Here is a 15,620-nt window from a genome sequence, read left to right on the forward strand (position 1 = left end):
CTAATAGAATTCCAGGTAGTTTCCTTTTAATTAATAAGAAGCCTTTAAAATGTGTATACTTCTTGGAAGGCTATCAGTCACTCATACTTTAATACAAATTAACTTGATTGATTGTTTTGGGGAAGTTTAATTTTGGAGTACATGATACCTAGGTAGAAAGACCCAGATATCCTTAGTTATGGGGGAAGTTTTGAGTAGCCAGAAGGTAGCCTTAGGGAATCAGGAAGAACAGGTGTTGAAAAGTGGGAGGGTTCTGAGGGGGAGAAACCATAATTCTCACAATTTACTTTAAAGTACCTGTGAGACCAATGGGCATTGGCTCTTCTCTTTGAAAAGGAGTAGCCCAGGAAGTAGTAGCCTTGCGATTCCACCTTCTGGTTATCCTTTATAGAGCCCTATGTCGTGATGGGTGACTGACTGAGAAGAGGCTACATAGAGCAAATGGAGAAAAGGGCAAACACTGATTTCAGTTTCTAGGATTTGTTGTACCTCCTGCTTACTGGGCTCATCTAGCATTTGAAATACAACCTGCTTCTGTGGAGTGAAGAAAACTTGTTGTTATGCCTCTCCCCCAGGACCTCCCCCCCATTTCCAGTGCTACCTGATTCCACTTAAGACGTTCATAATCCCTTTCTCCATTCTTGCTTGCTGAGTTAATTAGTGATAAATAGACAGGAGTTTGGGGAAACTTTGCAGAAATGGGCAAAGCTTAGGGACGAGGAACTGTGCTTGAGCACAGCTTAGGAGGAGCATTGGAAGGTATTCAATATAAACACTGCCTGCTGCTAAATTTTGTCACTGACTTTTTGTAGGAAATGAGGACATTAGTGAGTAGTGACTCTCAAAGTGGTACTGGGAAGACCCAAGACACCATCAGGAATGGTATCCTTGTGGCAGCAGCCATTGCAGTACACTGGAAATTGGTCCACATGTCAACAGGGACCTCTGTGTTTACCTCTGATTTAGTGAATACTTTTCTAGTTATTCTTTCCTCTGAAGGGAATACACATTTTTATAGAACCTGCTGTGTGCCAGGCACCATACTTAGTGCTTTACAAATATTATTTCATTAGATTCTCACAACAGTCCTATGTGGTGTATGACATTATTATCCCTATTCCACAGTTGAGGAAACTGAGGCACACAGGAGTTAAGTGACTAGTCTAGGATCACACAGTAGTAAGTATCTGAGGCCATATTTAAATTCAGATCTTCCTGACTCTAGGGCCACTTTGAGACTTTTATATAGGAAAATTTGTTTGAATTGAACATAATACTTGTTAAGGAATTAGATTATATAAAATCCTTTCCTCCTTTAATTTTTTTTCTTCAACATTAGATTGCTCATATATTCATGAATACTTGTTAACTGAAATAGGCTCATGGAATTTAGAGTTGGAAGGGACATTAGAAATCACCCAGTCTAACCCCCTTGTTTTACAAATGTGCAACCTGAAGCTCAGAAGGGTTAAGGGTCTTCTTTCACCCATGACCTGGCAGCAATAAGTAGCAGGTCTGGGTTGTGAATGCCCTCTGACCTTAACTCCAGGGATCTTTCCATTACCTCATGCTACTTCTAGGGCTTTTGGTATCTTAGAGTTAAGTTTCATGCAGCAAGAGCATTGCCTCCGGACACCCTCAGCATTGAAGCCAAAGTTATTTTTCAACAAATGTTAGCAAGATGTGCTTGTGATGAGTGTTTTACAGGTGCCACACTTCCTTTCCTTTAATTTTTAAAATGAGACAATCATCAGAATAGCAAGCACACTTAAAGCCAAATTGTTACTGATCTTCAATAGTACCTTTGAAAATGTCATATTTCTAAAGCCTAGGATGTGGCATTGGGTATGGCTATTTACATCGAATACCTACACGACCATTTGAAGAAGGGAAGAAAATTTCTCTTCCAGGACAGATGACTAGTACTCCTGTTACTCCCCTCAAAGATGGTTTTACAGAGGTAAGATACTTGCTTCACTGACTTAATTTATTCTTTGAAAAAAAATTTGTTAATTCCCTTGTTTTCATATCAGTCATTCCTAGATATAGCCCTCCTCCTGGGGTCTCCCCTACCTCCTTCCTCCTGCCCCATTGAAGCCTCCCTTGTAAAAATGAAAACATTCAGTAAAACCAACCAGCACAGTAATGATATATGGCAGCATAAGTTCTCTACCTTTGTAGCAATCCATCTCTCTGCCGAGAAAAAGAAGATAGGTTTCATTATCTGTTGTCTGATCCCTACCTTGTTTACTATCATTTCTCTGTATCTTGCTTTTAATGGTATGTTTTTTTTTAACATTACTATTTTCATTATGTATATTATCTATCTTTTATTACTTTCCTTGGCAGCAGTTCATATCCCCCTCTTTCCCTGACACAATAATATTTCATTACATGGAATTATATCTCATGGATTGTTCAGCCATTCCCCAATTGGTGTGTGCCCAAGTTGTTTCCAGTTTTTTATTACCACAAAAATCTTTGAATGTTTTAGTACATGTGAAGCTTTTCTTTTTCTGTTTTTGTGACCTCCTGTGGTCTTTGTCCAGTTTTGGGATTGCTAGATCAAAAAGCACAAGCACTTTAGTGATTTGATTTTTTTTTTCCGAATTCTTACCTGGAATAAAAAGCTTCTTGAATTGAACGTATAAATTAAATAAATAACCGAACTTAAGCAGAAAACATGGGAGAGCATTACCTGAGAGCTTCTGTGCCACTTGTCTCTGCTGGCATTTTTTGATACACATTTTGGTTAGGCCTCTCATTACTTCCATGCTGTCTAGAACTGTTAGAATCAACTCATTGATACATTGTCAGTATCTCTAAGATAATCTTTTATTCTCAAGTACTTTCAGTCCCTTAGGCATGTATGTATTTACCCTGGGCAGAGTTTGAAAATTTTATCCCCTGTGGGCTCTTATCTTTGAGGCTTTTTTGTAACACGTTCATGGTCAGGGCCTTTTCTGCCTTGAGCCATGTGTCAAACTAACCTCATTTTCTTTTTTAATCGAATTAAAAGACTAATAATGAAAAAGAACCAGACAAACTGTTATAAACATAGTATATATGGATCTCAGCAACACACTCAGCAGTCTTTCATGATATCTTTCCAGACAAGATGGGGACCTTTGGGCTTGATGATGACATAATTAGGTAGATTGTTAGTTAGTTGAACAGTTATGCCCAGCGAGTGTTTATTGATTAGGGAATCATTATGATCTTAGAGAGATAGCCTCAGATGCTTGCTAAAGGCTCTGTCCCAGATCTTCTTTGACATTTTTGACCATTGGATGAAGACATAGTTGGTCTATTTATCAAATCTGAGGATGACAGCAAGCTAGAAAGAATAGCTAGTATGTATTATGTGACATCAGAATCTAATATGATGAATTTTAATAGAGATAAATCTAAAGGCCTAATATAGGTTGTTTTTTTTAATCTGCTCTACAACTGCATGATGGCAGAGAAGTGCCATAAAAACCGTTCATATGGAAAAAATGTCTTTGCTGACTGCAAATTCAGTGTGAGTGAACAATGTGATGTGAGATGCCAAAAAAGAAAAAAAAATCACGTAAACTTAAGTTTCATCAATAGAATTAGAACATCTAGAACAAAACAAGTGGTGTGAAAATTGGCCGTCTGGATCCTGGGGTTTGCATGTGAAACAGGGCTACAATTGACTACTTCTGTGGGTTGCTAAGGATCGGAACTAAGACCTCTGGGGAGAAATCATAAGAGGGGTAGATTTCAAAGAACTTTGTAACTCAGTTACATAGAAATTAAATGAACCAAACCCAAGAGGCAACAAGATTTGGGCCAAATAAACCCGTTGGTCTTCCTAGCACAAAATTAAAGCACACATTCTTCCTCTTTGTTAATAACTGGTAAACAGTGTCACTGTCATGCTGTCAGTTATAATTACTCTGTTAGGCAGTTTTTGCTTAGCTGGTTTTGAGAATGTGCTCCTTAAAGAAGTCTGGTTGTTTATGTGTCTGATCAAATGAAATGTATCATGATTTTTAAAAAAAATTAAATGAAGGGCTTCATAAACTGTACAACACTGGGTAGTTCCCCATCAGTGGAGTTGTTCATACAGAGGAAAGTCACGGATGTTGTAAAAGAGATTCCTGCTTGGATTTAGGGGATTAAGCTGAATGATCCCTCAGGTCCTTTTCATGTCTGATTCTGTAATTCTAGGTCCTGAGCACCAACCAGAAGGATGAATTTATAACAGAATAGGGTGTTTACAGAAAACTAAATATGTCTTAGAAGGGGTGAGAGAAATGGGAAGTAGAAAATTAAAAAGGAATACCAAAACTAAAAATACAAGTTGACTGGAAGGAAGGGAAATTGTGAAGAGCTGGGGTGTGGCTGTAGTGTTGCAGTTGACTAAAATGGAATATTTAATGTGACTGAAGGTTTCTCAAAGATCAGGTTTCGTAAAAAGAGAATTTAGGAATTGAAAGAGAGATGTACATAGAAAGAAGGACTGGTGTGACAGTTTTGAATAAGTGGTATGAGGTGACCATTGGTAGTCAGGGTCCCAACCTCTGGTGTGCATCAAAATGGCAGTTACTGGGGCCCAAATATATGCTCATGAAAATTTTCTTTGCTATGTATTATGCCTTCCAAATGTTTTCTTTGAAAACATAAGTAATTTTTATCTTCATTTTTGGTAAGGTCCAGTTGTCATCAGTGAATCCTTCACCTGTGTCACCACCTGGAACTACAGGCATTGAACAGGGTCTGTCAGGACTTTCTATTAGTTCAACCCCTTCAGCTGTCAGCAGTGTTCTCAGTACAGGTAAAAAAAAATGTTCTTTAACATGTGTTTTTTATATATTTGTTTATTTAGGTTCTCAACATTCATTTCCACAAAACTTTGGGTTCCAAATTTTCTCCCCATTTGTCCCCTCCCCCCGTCCCAAAACACTGAGCATTCTAATTGCTCCTATCACCAATCTGCCCTCCCTTCTAACATCCCTCCCTTCTCTTATCCCCATCTTCTCTTTTGTTCTGTAGGGCAAGATAAATTAAAATGTGTTTTTCTCATGACTAGTTTCTCATAGCTTGTCTCCCTCTCCAGCCCACAAGGCAAATGCCTTAACTATGTTTGCGTTCCACCATTCAACAATAAAAAAGGAGTTTAAAGTGTTGTATACCAGTCATTGGGTCTGTAGGGTAAGAAATCAACACTCTGTTAACCACAGATAGAAACATCTGGAGGCCCTGATCATGTATAAAATATTCTTCCTTCATGATGATGGTAAACATCTTTGACAACCTAACTTGATTTTGATTATCAAAGGACCATTAATTTCTGTAGTTATATCATCCAAAGAATCTTTTTCTGTCTTAACATATACATTAGCTCAGACACCTTATCAGAAGAAAGCCTGTAGTTGTGGATTACATGGCCAGCACAATGGCACATTAGTCACTTTCTGTGAACCACTTTAACTCTTCAGCTATAAAACAAAAAAAGGAATTATGCACCAGATGTATAATAATCATAGATAAATACTCCAGTGCAAGAAGACAGAGTCATAGCAAGGTAAAATCCCTCCAAATTAGTTATCGGAACCCTAATATTCAGAGCACTCAGTCAGCACTCTTCCCCCGTCAGCCCTTAACCTACTCTAACAGGAGCACAAGCTAACTGACAGGTTTTTGCTGGGGCTCATCCTGGGATTCCCCCAGCTGGTACAAAGTCTGTAAGAAACTTTCCTCAAGGAGCATATATACTTACTCTGCTAAGCTTTTTGTAGCTAAAGTAGAGTGGGTCTGAAAAGTGTTTTAATTTGGCCATTGGATTAGGGACTCCTAAAGCTGCAGAGAATCTGCTTAGAGCACTCTCATTCCTCACCCTACAAAAAAATAGAAAACAATGATTCATCCCAGCTATGAAAAAGAAGAGAGCCAAGGGAGGAAATGGAGATACAAGTGTGTATGGCCGCTCCAGGCCTGAAGTAAAGGAAACTGACACCCAACCAGGGTTACCTTCCCTTTGGAGGTTATCCAGAGTGGGGACCCAGGCTGTCCCTTCTAATGTTTCATCCAAGTGGGAGGGACCTGAAAGAAAGTAACAGAAGAATACAAAAGGAAAACACAAGCACCAAAGAGTTCAAGGGAAAACCTTCGAAAAAAAAAAAAAAGCTGAGAGTTCATGCAGACGTTATCAAAAGAGAGAATCATAAAACCAGAAGAGGAGTATGCCAAGCTCATTTAAAAATATAAGATAATAACAAGAAGTTTCAGAGTGGTTAGAGAAGAAAAGAAAAAAGAAATAAGGAGTGAATATTGAATCAGAACTTAGAGTTCTCAATAAAGAATTTTAAAACTCAGTTTACAGATTAGGAAAAATTGATGCATCAATGTAAAAAAAAGTAAATGTATTCTCTGCAAGCCAGAATGACTGGCCTTAAGACAAGATGTACAGAGACAACTTAAGAAACAGGCCTAACAGGAAACCCAGAAGTATCGTAATGCAAAAAATGATATATGGGAATCACCCAGAACTTCTAAATACAGAATACAGACAACAAAGCATCATTTGGAAAAAATCTGCAGATTGCCTCCAAAAAGAAAACACCCAAATTCATGTTTCAAACTCCAAGCTACATAGTGGTTGAGTTTAGCTCATGACAGTTTGCAGAGGGGAGTGGAATGGTATATTCCTGAAAAGCCGAGGAACTCCAGCTGCATCCTAAAATGATAAGCCCTGTATCTCTTAGCCTAATTATCAGGTGGTTTTTTTTTTCCAAAAGAGAAGTGTCTCTCAACAAAGGCATCTTTGAAATAAAAAAATACAGAAAATCTATAAAACTTTGTTTTACTCCATTGAATCCAATGCTTTTTTCTCATCAACAAACAGAAATCTTGTACTTTTGTTTGTTATCTTAAAAAAAAGTCAGTTATAGCGTATTTCTTTGTGTGGGAATGTGGTACATTGCAGAATGAATTGAACAAAACAGTTCTTTGAAACCAAGTTTTCAAACAGCTGTTCCTGAAATGTGGTTCACAGACCCCCAGGATTCCCAAACCATGTTTATAATAATGCTAAGACCTGAGTTGCGTATTAAAATATTATTCCCTTTTCCAAATACATATCTGTGTGAAGCTGATTTTTCTTCATATTATATACTTCAACCAAAACAACACTGAACACAGAAGCACATATGAGAGTACAACTGTATTCTATTAAGCTGGACATTAAAGAGATTTGCTTAAATATGAATTTTGGTTTTGTTTTAGAAAAATTACTTTCATTAAAACCTGTCATTTATGTTAACATTTATTGGGTTTATTTTTTAATAAATTAATTAAAATGATCAAATTTAATTTCTGATATGGTGATATAATAGGTGAACCACATGTAAACAAATGTTCTTTGGTGTCTTCAACAATTTTTAAGAATAAAAAGGGGTCCTGAAACTGAAAAGTTTCAGAGCTCCTTTTCTAAGCATTTAGTCTCTTTCTGGGTCATTAATTAAACCCTAGACCAAAAGTCAGTTAATCATTAGCCTCCACCCTTAACTCATCCTGCTGTTTTTCATTCTGTCTCAGCGTATGCACATGAGCTAAAATTCATTGTTGAGAAATCAGATAAATTACAAGCTCTCATTTTTTTTGCCACCTACATAATTTTATCCATTTAGAAGTTCCATGAAGGTTGTATTTTGTTTTTCAAGAATCAGTCCTGCATGCTTGTAACTATTCCTTCTGCTGATACTTTTTTGAGGCTTCCAAGGTACTTGGCATGATCTTTTTCTCTTAAAAGGTATCATGGGTTAGTGAAAACAGTGCTAGTATTGGAGTTAATAAAACGTGAGTTCAAACCCTGCCACTCATGCTTCTAAGCTGTGTGACCATGGGCAAGTTATATAACCTTTCTGAGCCTCGGTTTACTTCATCTATAAAATGGGAATGATATTTTTAGCATTTACATCAAAGGATGGCTGCAAGGATCAGATTGTTGTTATTGAGTCGTTTTTTCATTTATGTCTTAATGACCCCATTTGGGGTTTTCTTGGCAAAGATCCTTTAGTGGTTTTCCATTTCCTTCTCCAGCTCATTTTACAGATGAGGAAACTGAGGCAAACAGAATTAAGTGACTTGCCCAAGGTCACACAGCTAGTAAGTGTCTGAGGTCAAATTTGAGCTCAGAAAGATTAGTCTTCCTGACTTTAGGCCTGGCTTTCTATCCACTGTGCCAACTGGATGCCCTTTAAGGATTAGATTAGATGGTGTTATATGGAGGACTCTGCAGACCTTTAACACTAGGACAGCTATTTGTGTCAATTTTTTTTAAAACAGCTTTTTCTGATAGCCATATTGATACTTCATTTTTCTAAAAAATATTCGCGAATCAATAAATTTGTTACTTTATCTCATTCCTAAGTATGTACAGGTACACAGTCTATTATCTAATATCTACCTGTTCTTGAGACAGATTTTGATTCACAAAGTTATACCTTAAAAAAAACCTAGCAGGCAGATTTATTTGAAATAAAATGTGTCCTTGGTTATTTCAGGTGTACCAACAGTACCATTATTGCCACCAAAAGTTAACCAGTCCATCAGTTCAGTGCCGCCAGTTAACCCAGCTACATTACCAGGTAATTTTAAAAGTACAGTATACTTTGGGGAATAAACATTTTTGATATGGAATAATAGTAACTGATATTTTATAGCAGTGCAGGGTACTTTTTTCTTTTCATCTCTTTTAATCTCACTTTATCTTCAAATCTTGAGGTAGAAACAGAATAATTATTAATGATTTTTTATAGTTGAAATTAACAGGTGCAAGAAGGTTAGAGCGCATGACTAGTTAGCAAATTAAGGATTGGACCCTGGGTCTCCTGATTCCTGACCTCACATTCTTTCCATTAAACCTCTCAATGTGAGCCAGTAAAGAAAAGGATAAAGAACATTTACTACAATAAGAATGGTAATTCTTTTTCTCATGAATTTAAGGCAGGTTTTTACCAAAAAGCAAAACAAACAAAACCCTGATGAGCATTGAACTTAATTATGGCACTCCAAATTATCCATTAGTTTGGATAATTTGGAGTGAATATCCATTCCAAAATTATTATGCATCTACGTTTTTTCATATAGTTGTAATCCATGTATGCAGATTAGTTGTTACAGATCCATAGTAATCCTTGTTAAAGATTGCAGTTCTCAATATTCTGATCCTTTAAAATATCATATAGTGTCACCACTCACCAAGAGTCGACATTCTTGTTATTTTTATCTTGCTAATCTGCTGTAATTTGCTTAAACATTTTCCCACCCCTGTGGTTGGACTTTGAGTTCTTCCACATTTCTCATTATTACAGAGCGCAGTCTTGTGTTCTACTGGTGATGAGCCTCTGTGTATATAGTGAGTCTAATTAGTCCTCAGGAAACAAATATCTATCACAGGGATCTTACTTCATGCATCCAGCATGGTAGATTCTGTCAGAGCTTTTTACATTGTTTTGACAGCAACTTTCAAGAATCCAGGGTCACTAATTGTGACTTCAGAAAACTGACAGGGAAATAATGCTTTCCCCCTTCTAGTTGGATAGCTAGTAGAATATAAATGTAGGGAGGCATACATGGTCAAACATGGCCACTCTGGGTTAGATTTTGTTTGTGGGTTTTGTTTTGTTTTTTGCTTAACTTTAATGTTTTATTACAGGAAAGAGTTCTCATTTGGGATGAGTGCAGAATCAATTAGCAAAGATGTTTTTTTGCATCATTGCATTTTTTACAACATTACATGTTGTTTTTACAACTTTTAAAAATCTAGAATCACTCCCATACCACAGTGAGGCATCACTTTGATCTGCTTCTGTGGAGCACTTGTAATAAATTCCTGTTATCTGCCTTATTGTGATGTATAGCTTGTTGCAGGTAAAATGACTTCTTTTTCATGTGGGGGGGATTCTCCCTTCAGGTCTGGTGCCTTTGCCAGCAGGACTGCCCAACCTAGCAAATCTTTCCAATGTCAACTTACCTGCACCACAGTTAATTCCAGGAGCTGGATTACCAGAAGTTATGCTCCCTGGTATGTACTGAATCTGTATCGAATAATTTCAGAAACACCTTTCCCCGAAAAAATCTTTGGAGCCAAGAAAGAGTCAAGATCCTCTATCTTAGTTTTTCTTTGAAAGCAAATCATTTCAACCTATTTCAGCTACATTAGAACAGGCTTTCAAATTTAACTATTGAGCAGCTTCTGACATCAGTGCTTTCAGGGGGCCTCTCCTCCCACCCTTCCCCATCCCAAACACAGGCGAGAAAGAAGACAGCATAGGAAAAATACCCTTGAGACTTTCTTGATCTGTAAACAAAAGTATCCCTCCTCTTTTTTTTTGCTTCTTCCACCTCAGACGCTGCTGCTAAGTGGTTATTTTAGACACAAGAAATGGGGATATGATGTTTATGCCAGTGAATTACAGTAAGAGGCTCCTGGCTAGCCTAGTGGAAGTTAATTACCTACAGGAACTTTTTCTGCCAGCAAATGAATAATAGTTTCTTTTTAAAATGTAGTCTAGATTCTAGAATTTAAGCTTATTTCAGATGTGACTAATTGAGAGTAGCAGGTATAACACATGATCTAGTTTCCTGTGCTTTATAATCACAAAATATGTCTTTTAACTTAATATAAATATCCTTAATTTCTACTTATATATTCAGGAGAATTTACATGATATTTAGTAAAGTCCTTTTGTGCTTTTTAAAGGTCAATTACTTGAGTGGTAGATTTGAGAGTACATCTTTTTTCTCTTTTGACTGGTGTGGATTTTAGTCATACTAGCCAGTAGCTTATCTCCTGGTAGATAAAAGCCATTTTTCATTTGTCGAGGGTTGTGAAATAAAATGTGTGCAGTTGGAATGATTTATTATCATAAATTTACTTGTTAAATTCTGTTTTTAGCTTCCTTCTATTATACTTGTAGCCTTACTACAGTTTAAAAGTTTGCAAGAATTTAGTAATTGATCTAAGTCTCAGTTTCCTTATCTTTAGAATGGAGAAAAGAAAGTAGGTAGATTAAGGCTTTTTCTAGCTCCAAGGCCTTTGTTCCTATGATGTTTCTGTTTATTTGGAATGAAAATTCTGATAGAATTGCAATTCTTTGCTTAAGTAAATCAACATCATTGCATTTTTGAGAACCATGTACTGTAACCCATTCTGATGGGCACATTTCTATATTTCTTCATCCTACTTATTGTCTGTCTCAAGGAATAACCAGATTACCTGAGGTTCAAGCTGATTGTGTAACTTTGATTCTGTGTTGTAAAATGACTCCTACCATTTTTGTACTTCAGTTGTAATGACTTTAAGTTTTGTAATAACGATTATAATAGCTTTAAGTAGTTATGTTGCTTAAATCTGTTGCTGACATTTTGAATTTTCAGCCATATTCTAATTAGTGTTGTTTATATGACCATATCAGAACCCCTGACAAATGGAAATGGCTCCCATGGACTGGGAGGTAAATTCTTGGGTTGGGGGGACTGAAATCCATACCAAGCACAAGAAAAAATGGATGATAAAGAAACACTCTCCCTCTCCGATTTGCCACTGAAATTATTGAAGTTTAAAAACAGCATAAGACTTTACTGAGTGTCAGATAGGAAAGACCAGCCAGGCTGGAGTCACAGGGTCAGACCACCACATGATGAGGAGGGTTTTTTGGCCCATCTGCCAAGGGATAGAGAGTTTGTGAGCTTCGTTGATGAAAGCAGAACCCACCTCTAAGATGTCATGGGTCTTTGAAATATTTAATACTGGGTCATAATGCTGGCAGCTTCTGTGGTCTTGGGATCTAGGGTGACCTTTCCCATAAGTGAACATAACCTACCCCTCAGCCTCATTTAAGTGCTAACTTAAATGCCTATGTTTGGTTATTGTATTTGAATAGCTTGCTAAGGTTTGACTTTTTTATTTTCTTCTTCCTACCCTATTGGTGAGGCATAGGTCCACACAGCAGGCAATGGGGAAAAAGCTGGCTTATTAGAATATATGTTCCTAGTCATCCATGGTGTTTAGCTAAAGATATGCAAATTAAAACTCTGTTTGAAATGCTCCTTGTTTTGTGATATCAGGAAATTCAAAATAATTCTACTTTGTAATTGATTCTGTATTGAGTTGATTTCATATTATAATTGATTCTGTATCTACTTAAGTCCCCATTCTAAGTCCATTAGTTGCACTCAGGAATTTAGCTTTTCCTCTTAGTTATATCTCTTACTATTAACCCTTAGGAGACTTCCAGGACATCCTTGTGTTATCTTTAAGTTAACTTGGTACCACCCCCAAAAGATATATCTCTGTCCTTGCTTGTGTAGTATATAATTAGGGGAGGTTTTTATTTCTGCCAAAGGGACAGCAAGCCTGGAAGTTGTGATCCCCTCGCAAAGATAGATCTCATAAAATAATTAGCATTCTTTAATTATCAGAGAGGGGTGGTCATTAGTTGCATGTGAATGGCAGACCACCTTTCTTAGCATAGCCAATCTCAGTGTTCCTGCCCCCACCCTATCACTTTTTCTCCACATCTACCAATACCCCTTGTTTGTTGTGTGTCAGTAAAGAGAGTGTCCTCCTTTCGTTGGGGTCACTGGCTTTACTAAGGTTGCCAGTCTGGCCCAGCTTTGTTAACAGTTATACATGTCACTGTCAATAAACTGATCTTGTTTGGAGTCTTGTACCTCAGTCTACATTTATTAAGTTTATTTAAGACTTTGCCATAAGCTATCCATGGGTTTGTTTTTGTTTTTTCATTCTAGGTTTGCCACCTCTTCCTTCCTTGCCTCCCTTAAACCTGTCTGGAATAACCCCGCTGTCCATGCCATCAGAATTTCTCCCTTCATTCCCTTTGGTCCCAGAGGTTTCTACGACGCCTGAGCAGCTGCTGTCCTCCCTTCCTCCGGTGGGGGGCCTACCTTCTGATCCAGCTTCTACTTCAAGAGCTGAACAAACCTCTTCCCTTCCCTCAGATGCTCCTCCCCCTACTTCAAAGGCTGCAACTACTGTTGAAGACAGAGCAAACGAACCCATCACAACCAGGGAAAAGCCAGTTTCTACCATAACAGATACAAGTGCTTCAGCGTCACCTTAACTTGAAATCATTCCTTGGGATTGGCTTGGTATATTTATTTAGCCACAGGAGTGTGTTTGGAAATGCAAACTCTCATTAATTTCATACTAGTTTGTACTGTATCTGTAGGAGTCCTGTAAATAATTCTAAAGGTAAAGACAAATAGGAAGATAGAAGCTTTCTATTCTGCAAAGTTGGGGTGGGGGGCAAGGGACACCAGAAAGTGCTAGTATTTTAAGGGTAACACAGGCTCCCACTGCCACCTTTGGAGAGGCTAGGACTGTAGCCTGCTGGGCCTTCTGCCAGCTCCTTCTGTAAGAAATTGGAACCTTTTATGCCTAACCTTTACCTGCAATGTTTCTTGTACTTTGTAAGCAGTTTGCAGGAATACAAACCATCTCACACACGGGGGGAAAAATGAGGTTCTACTTTTGATCTTTGTGAGTCACATCTATTTTAACATTTGCAAAAGATCTTCCAACTAAAGATGTTTGTTAAAGTTACAGAACGTGCACTGTTAACTGAGCATATTTTTATTCAGCCTATACACAGATCCTTGTTTTGAGCTCACAAAATTACTCCACATTTTGTAACTGCAGCTGTGTTGCTTGATGAGTCCGCTGTAAAATGGCATTTGAAAGATGTTGCGTAGTTCTAAACCAGAAGGTGGCACTTTGTGGCTACTTGTAAAATAAGAGCTATACTGGGAAAATAGGTACAGCAGCAATAAATCCCTGTCATTTTACTTTTCTTCCTGTGTGTTACATCTTAATACCAGTCATTGCCGTGTGTGTCTTTGAAGGGACCACATCGTATTGAGATTTTGGCCTGTTCTTTGGGGTTATCAGGGTGGTTAGTAGCCAGGGCTTAAATTCTTGAAAAATGTAAACTCTTGTTTTAATAGGCATTGATAAAAGACAGTGCAGTGATGATCACCTGGTAATCTTGTGCTGAAGAAGTAAATCCCCATCTCTCCCCATTGCTGCATGGTATGCTGTGCCAAGTGACCTTCTGAACAGGTCCTTTTCAGCCAAAAAGTTTAGAAGAATTTTATCTTCTACTCATGGCAGCTTACAGGGTTGAGGCACACTTCTAGCACTTGTCACCTGTTAGGACATTTCATTTTCTGGCATTGGGTGCTTTATACAAGGTTTCAACCTTGGCTTACAGTTGCTTCTTCTACTTTCATGTAAAATTATTTCCTTCAGGCCAGTAGGTCTCTGTTGGGATGATATATTAAAACAAAGACATAAGAGGAAATAAAAGTCTCTTCTACATTTGGAAGTTATACTTTTCTTACTAGTTTATCACTGGGGAAAAAATTGGGCTTTCCTTTACTACAGGTCTTCATGTAAAGGCCATTAATTGGATAATATGGCAGGTCCTTCCATCTCTGAGAATCTGTGGTTCCATGTGAAAGTTGTTAGTACTTTCTAAAATAATCTGTTCATCAATCCAAGCAAACCTGATATGAAAATTTTGGCTTAAGAAATAGACACATTTAGGAGATGCCCCCTTTCACCTATGAAATTTTGCACCATAGAATTCCTTTGAATAGCCTACTTCTGCCAAATGCTATGACCTGCAAACACCTTTGCTGGAATGCAGTTAATCTGAAGCTTAGTGCTTTACTTATAAAGTGGCAGGGAGTGAGGTAGCAGACTCACTGGACCACAGAGATGTCTGTTTAACTCTGTGCCTTCCAGCAGAAGCAGTTTAACTTTTGGTACTGCCATTTACATCATCACACCAGCAGCCCACAGAAACTGATGATGGAAAAGGAAGGTGCTTATTGTGACCTTGACCTCATGATGGCTTTACAAGAATTCTCATTTTCTTCCAGTCAATGTATATTTAACCTTTAACTATAACACTCATCCCTAACTAATTCAACAAATGTTGTTAATCAGCCAACAAGGTGATTATCACCTGCTTTGTGTAAGACACTAACCTACTACCAAGACAGAAAAAATGGAAGAAGTACCTGACCTCAAGAAGTTTATATTCTACTAAGCAGCTTTCCCAGTGTATCCCCCCAGAACTCAGAAGGCCACGAAATAATAATGTTGTCACAGTACTTGTTTTCTGCATGTGGAGTGCTAAATTGAAATTCAGGACTAGACTCGCATCCCATTGATTCACCATTTCAGTACACAGTGGGCAATAGATATTTAAATGTCTATTATGTGTAAGCCAAATCCGAGGGTAGGGACATCCCTGCCCTCTAGGAGATAGCAGTTCACTTGGAGAGAAGTCGATAGGATTTAGAGTTAGAAAGAACCTCTGAGATATTCTTGTCCAGCCTTCTTTTCAGGTGAGGACAATATGGCTAAAAAGGTAAAGCGACCTAGCTCAGTCAGCAGGACACAAATCCAGTCCAGCTCCCATGCGGTTTTCTACCCTGAAACATTAACAATACAAGGCAGTGTGTAGTTCAGTTGATTTCATTAATGTCTGACTCTTTGTGGCCCCATTTAGGGTTTTCTAGGCAAAAATACTAGAGTGATTTGCCATTTCTTTCTC

General features: G+C 37.8%; 1 protein-coding gene across 1 annotated transcript in view; it reads left to right on the top strand.

Moving 5' to 3' along the window:
- Positions 1–13,848, top strand: part of GORASP2 (golgi reassembly stacking protein 2) — a 41,310-nt gene extending 27,462 nt beyond the window's left edge. The window contains exons 6-10 of the mRNA XM_072612294.1: positions 1,828–1,960; positions 4,681–4,804; positions 8,535–8,618; positions 9,947–10,057; positions 12,787–13,848. Coding sequence (XP_072468395.1) covers positions 1,828–1,960; positions 4,681–4,804; positions 8,535–8,618; positions 9,947–10,057; positions 12,787–13,118 — 784 coding nt within the window. The 3' untranslated portion in view covers positions 13,119–13,848. The remainder of the gene's footprint in view (positions 1–1,827; positions 1,961–4,680; positions 4,805–8,534; positions 8,619–9,946; positions 10,058–12,786) is intronic.
- The last annotated feature ends 1,772 nt before the right edge of the window (positions 13,849–15,620 follow it).

The sequence above is a fragment of the Notamacropus eugenii genome, chromosome 5 (genome assembly GCF_028372415.1).
Source record: "Notamacropus eugenii isolate mMacEug1 chromosome 5, mMacEug1.pri_v2, whole genome shotgun sequence".
In the NCBI taxonomy this organism is placed as follows: Eukaryota; Metazoa; Chordata; class Mammalia; order Diprotodontia; family Macropodidae; genus Notamacropus; species Notamacropus eugenii.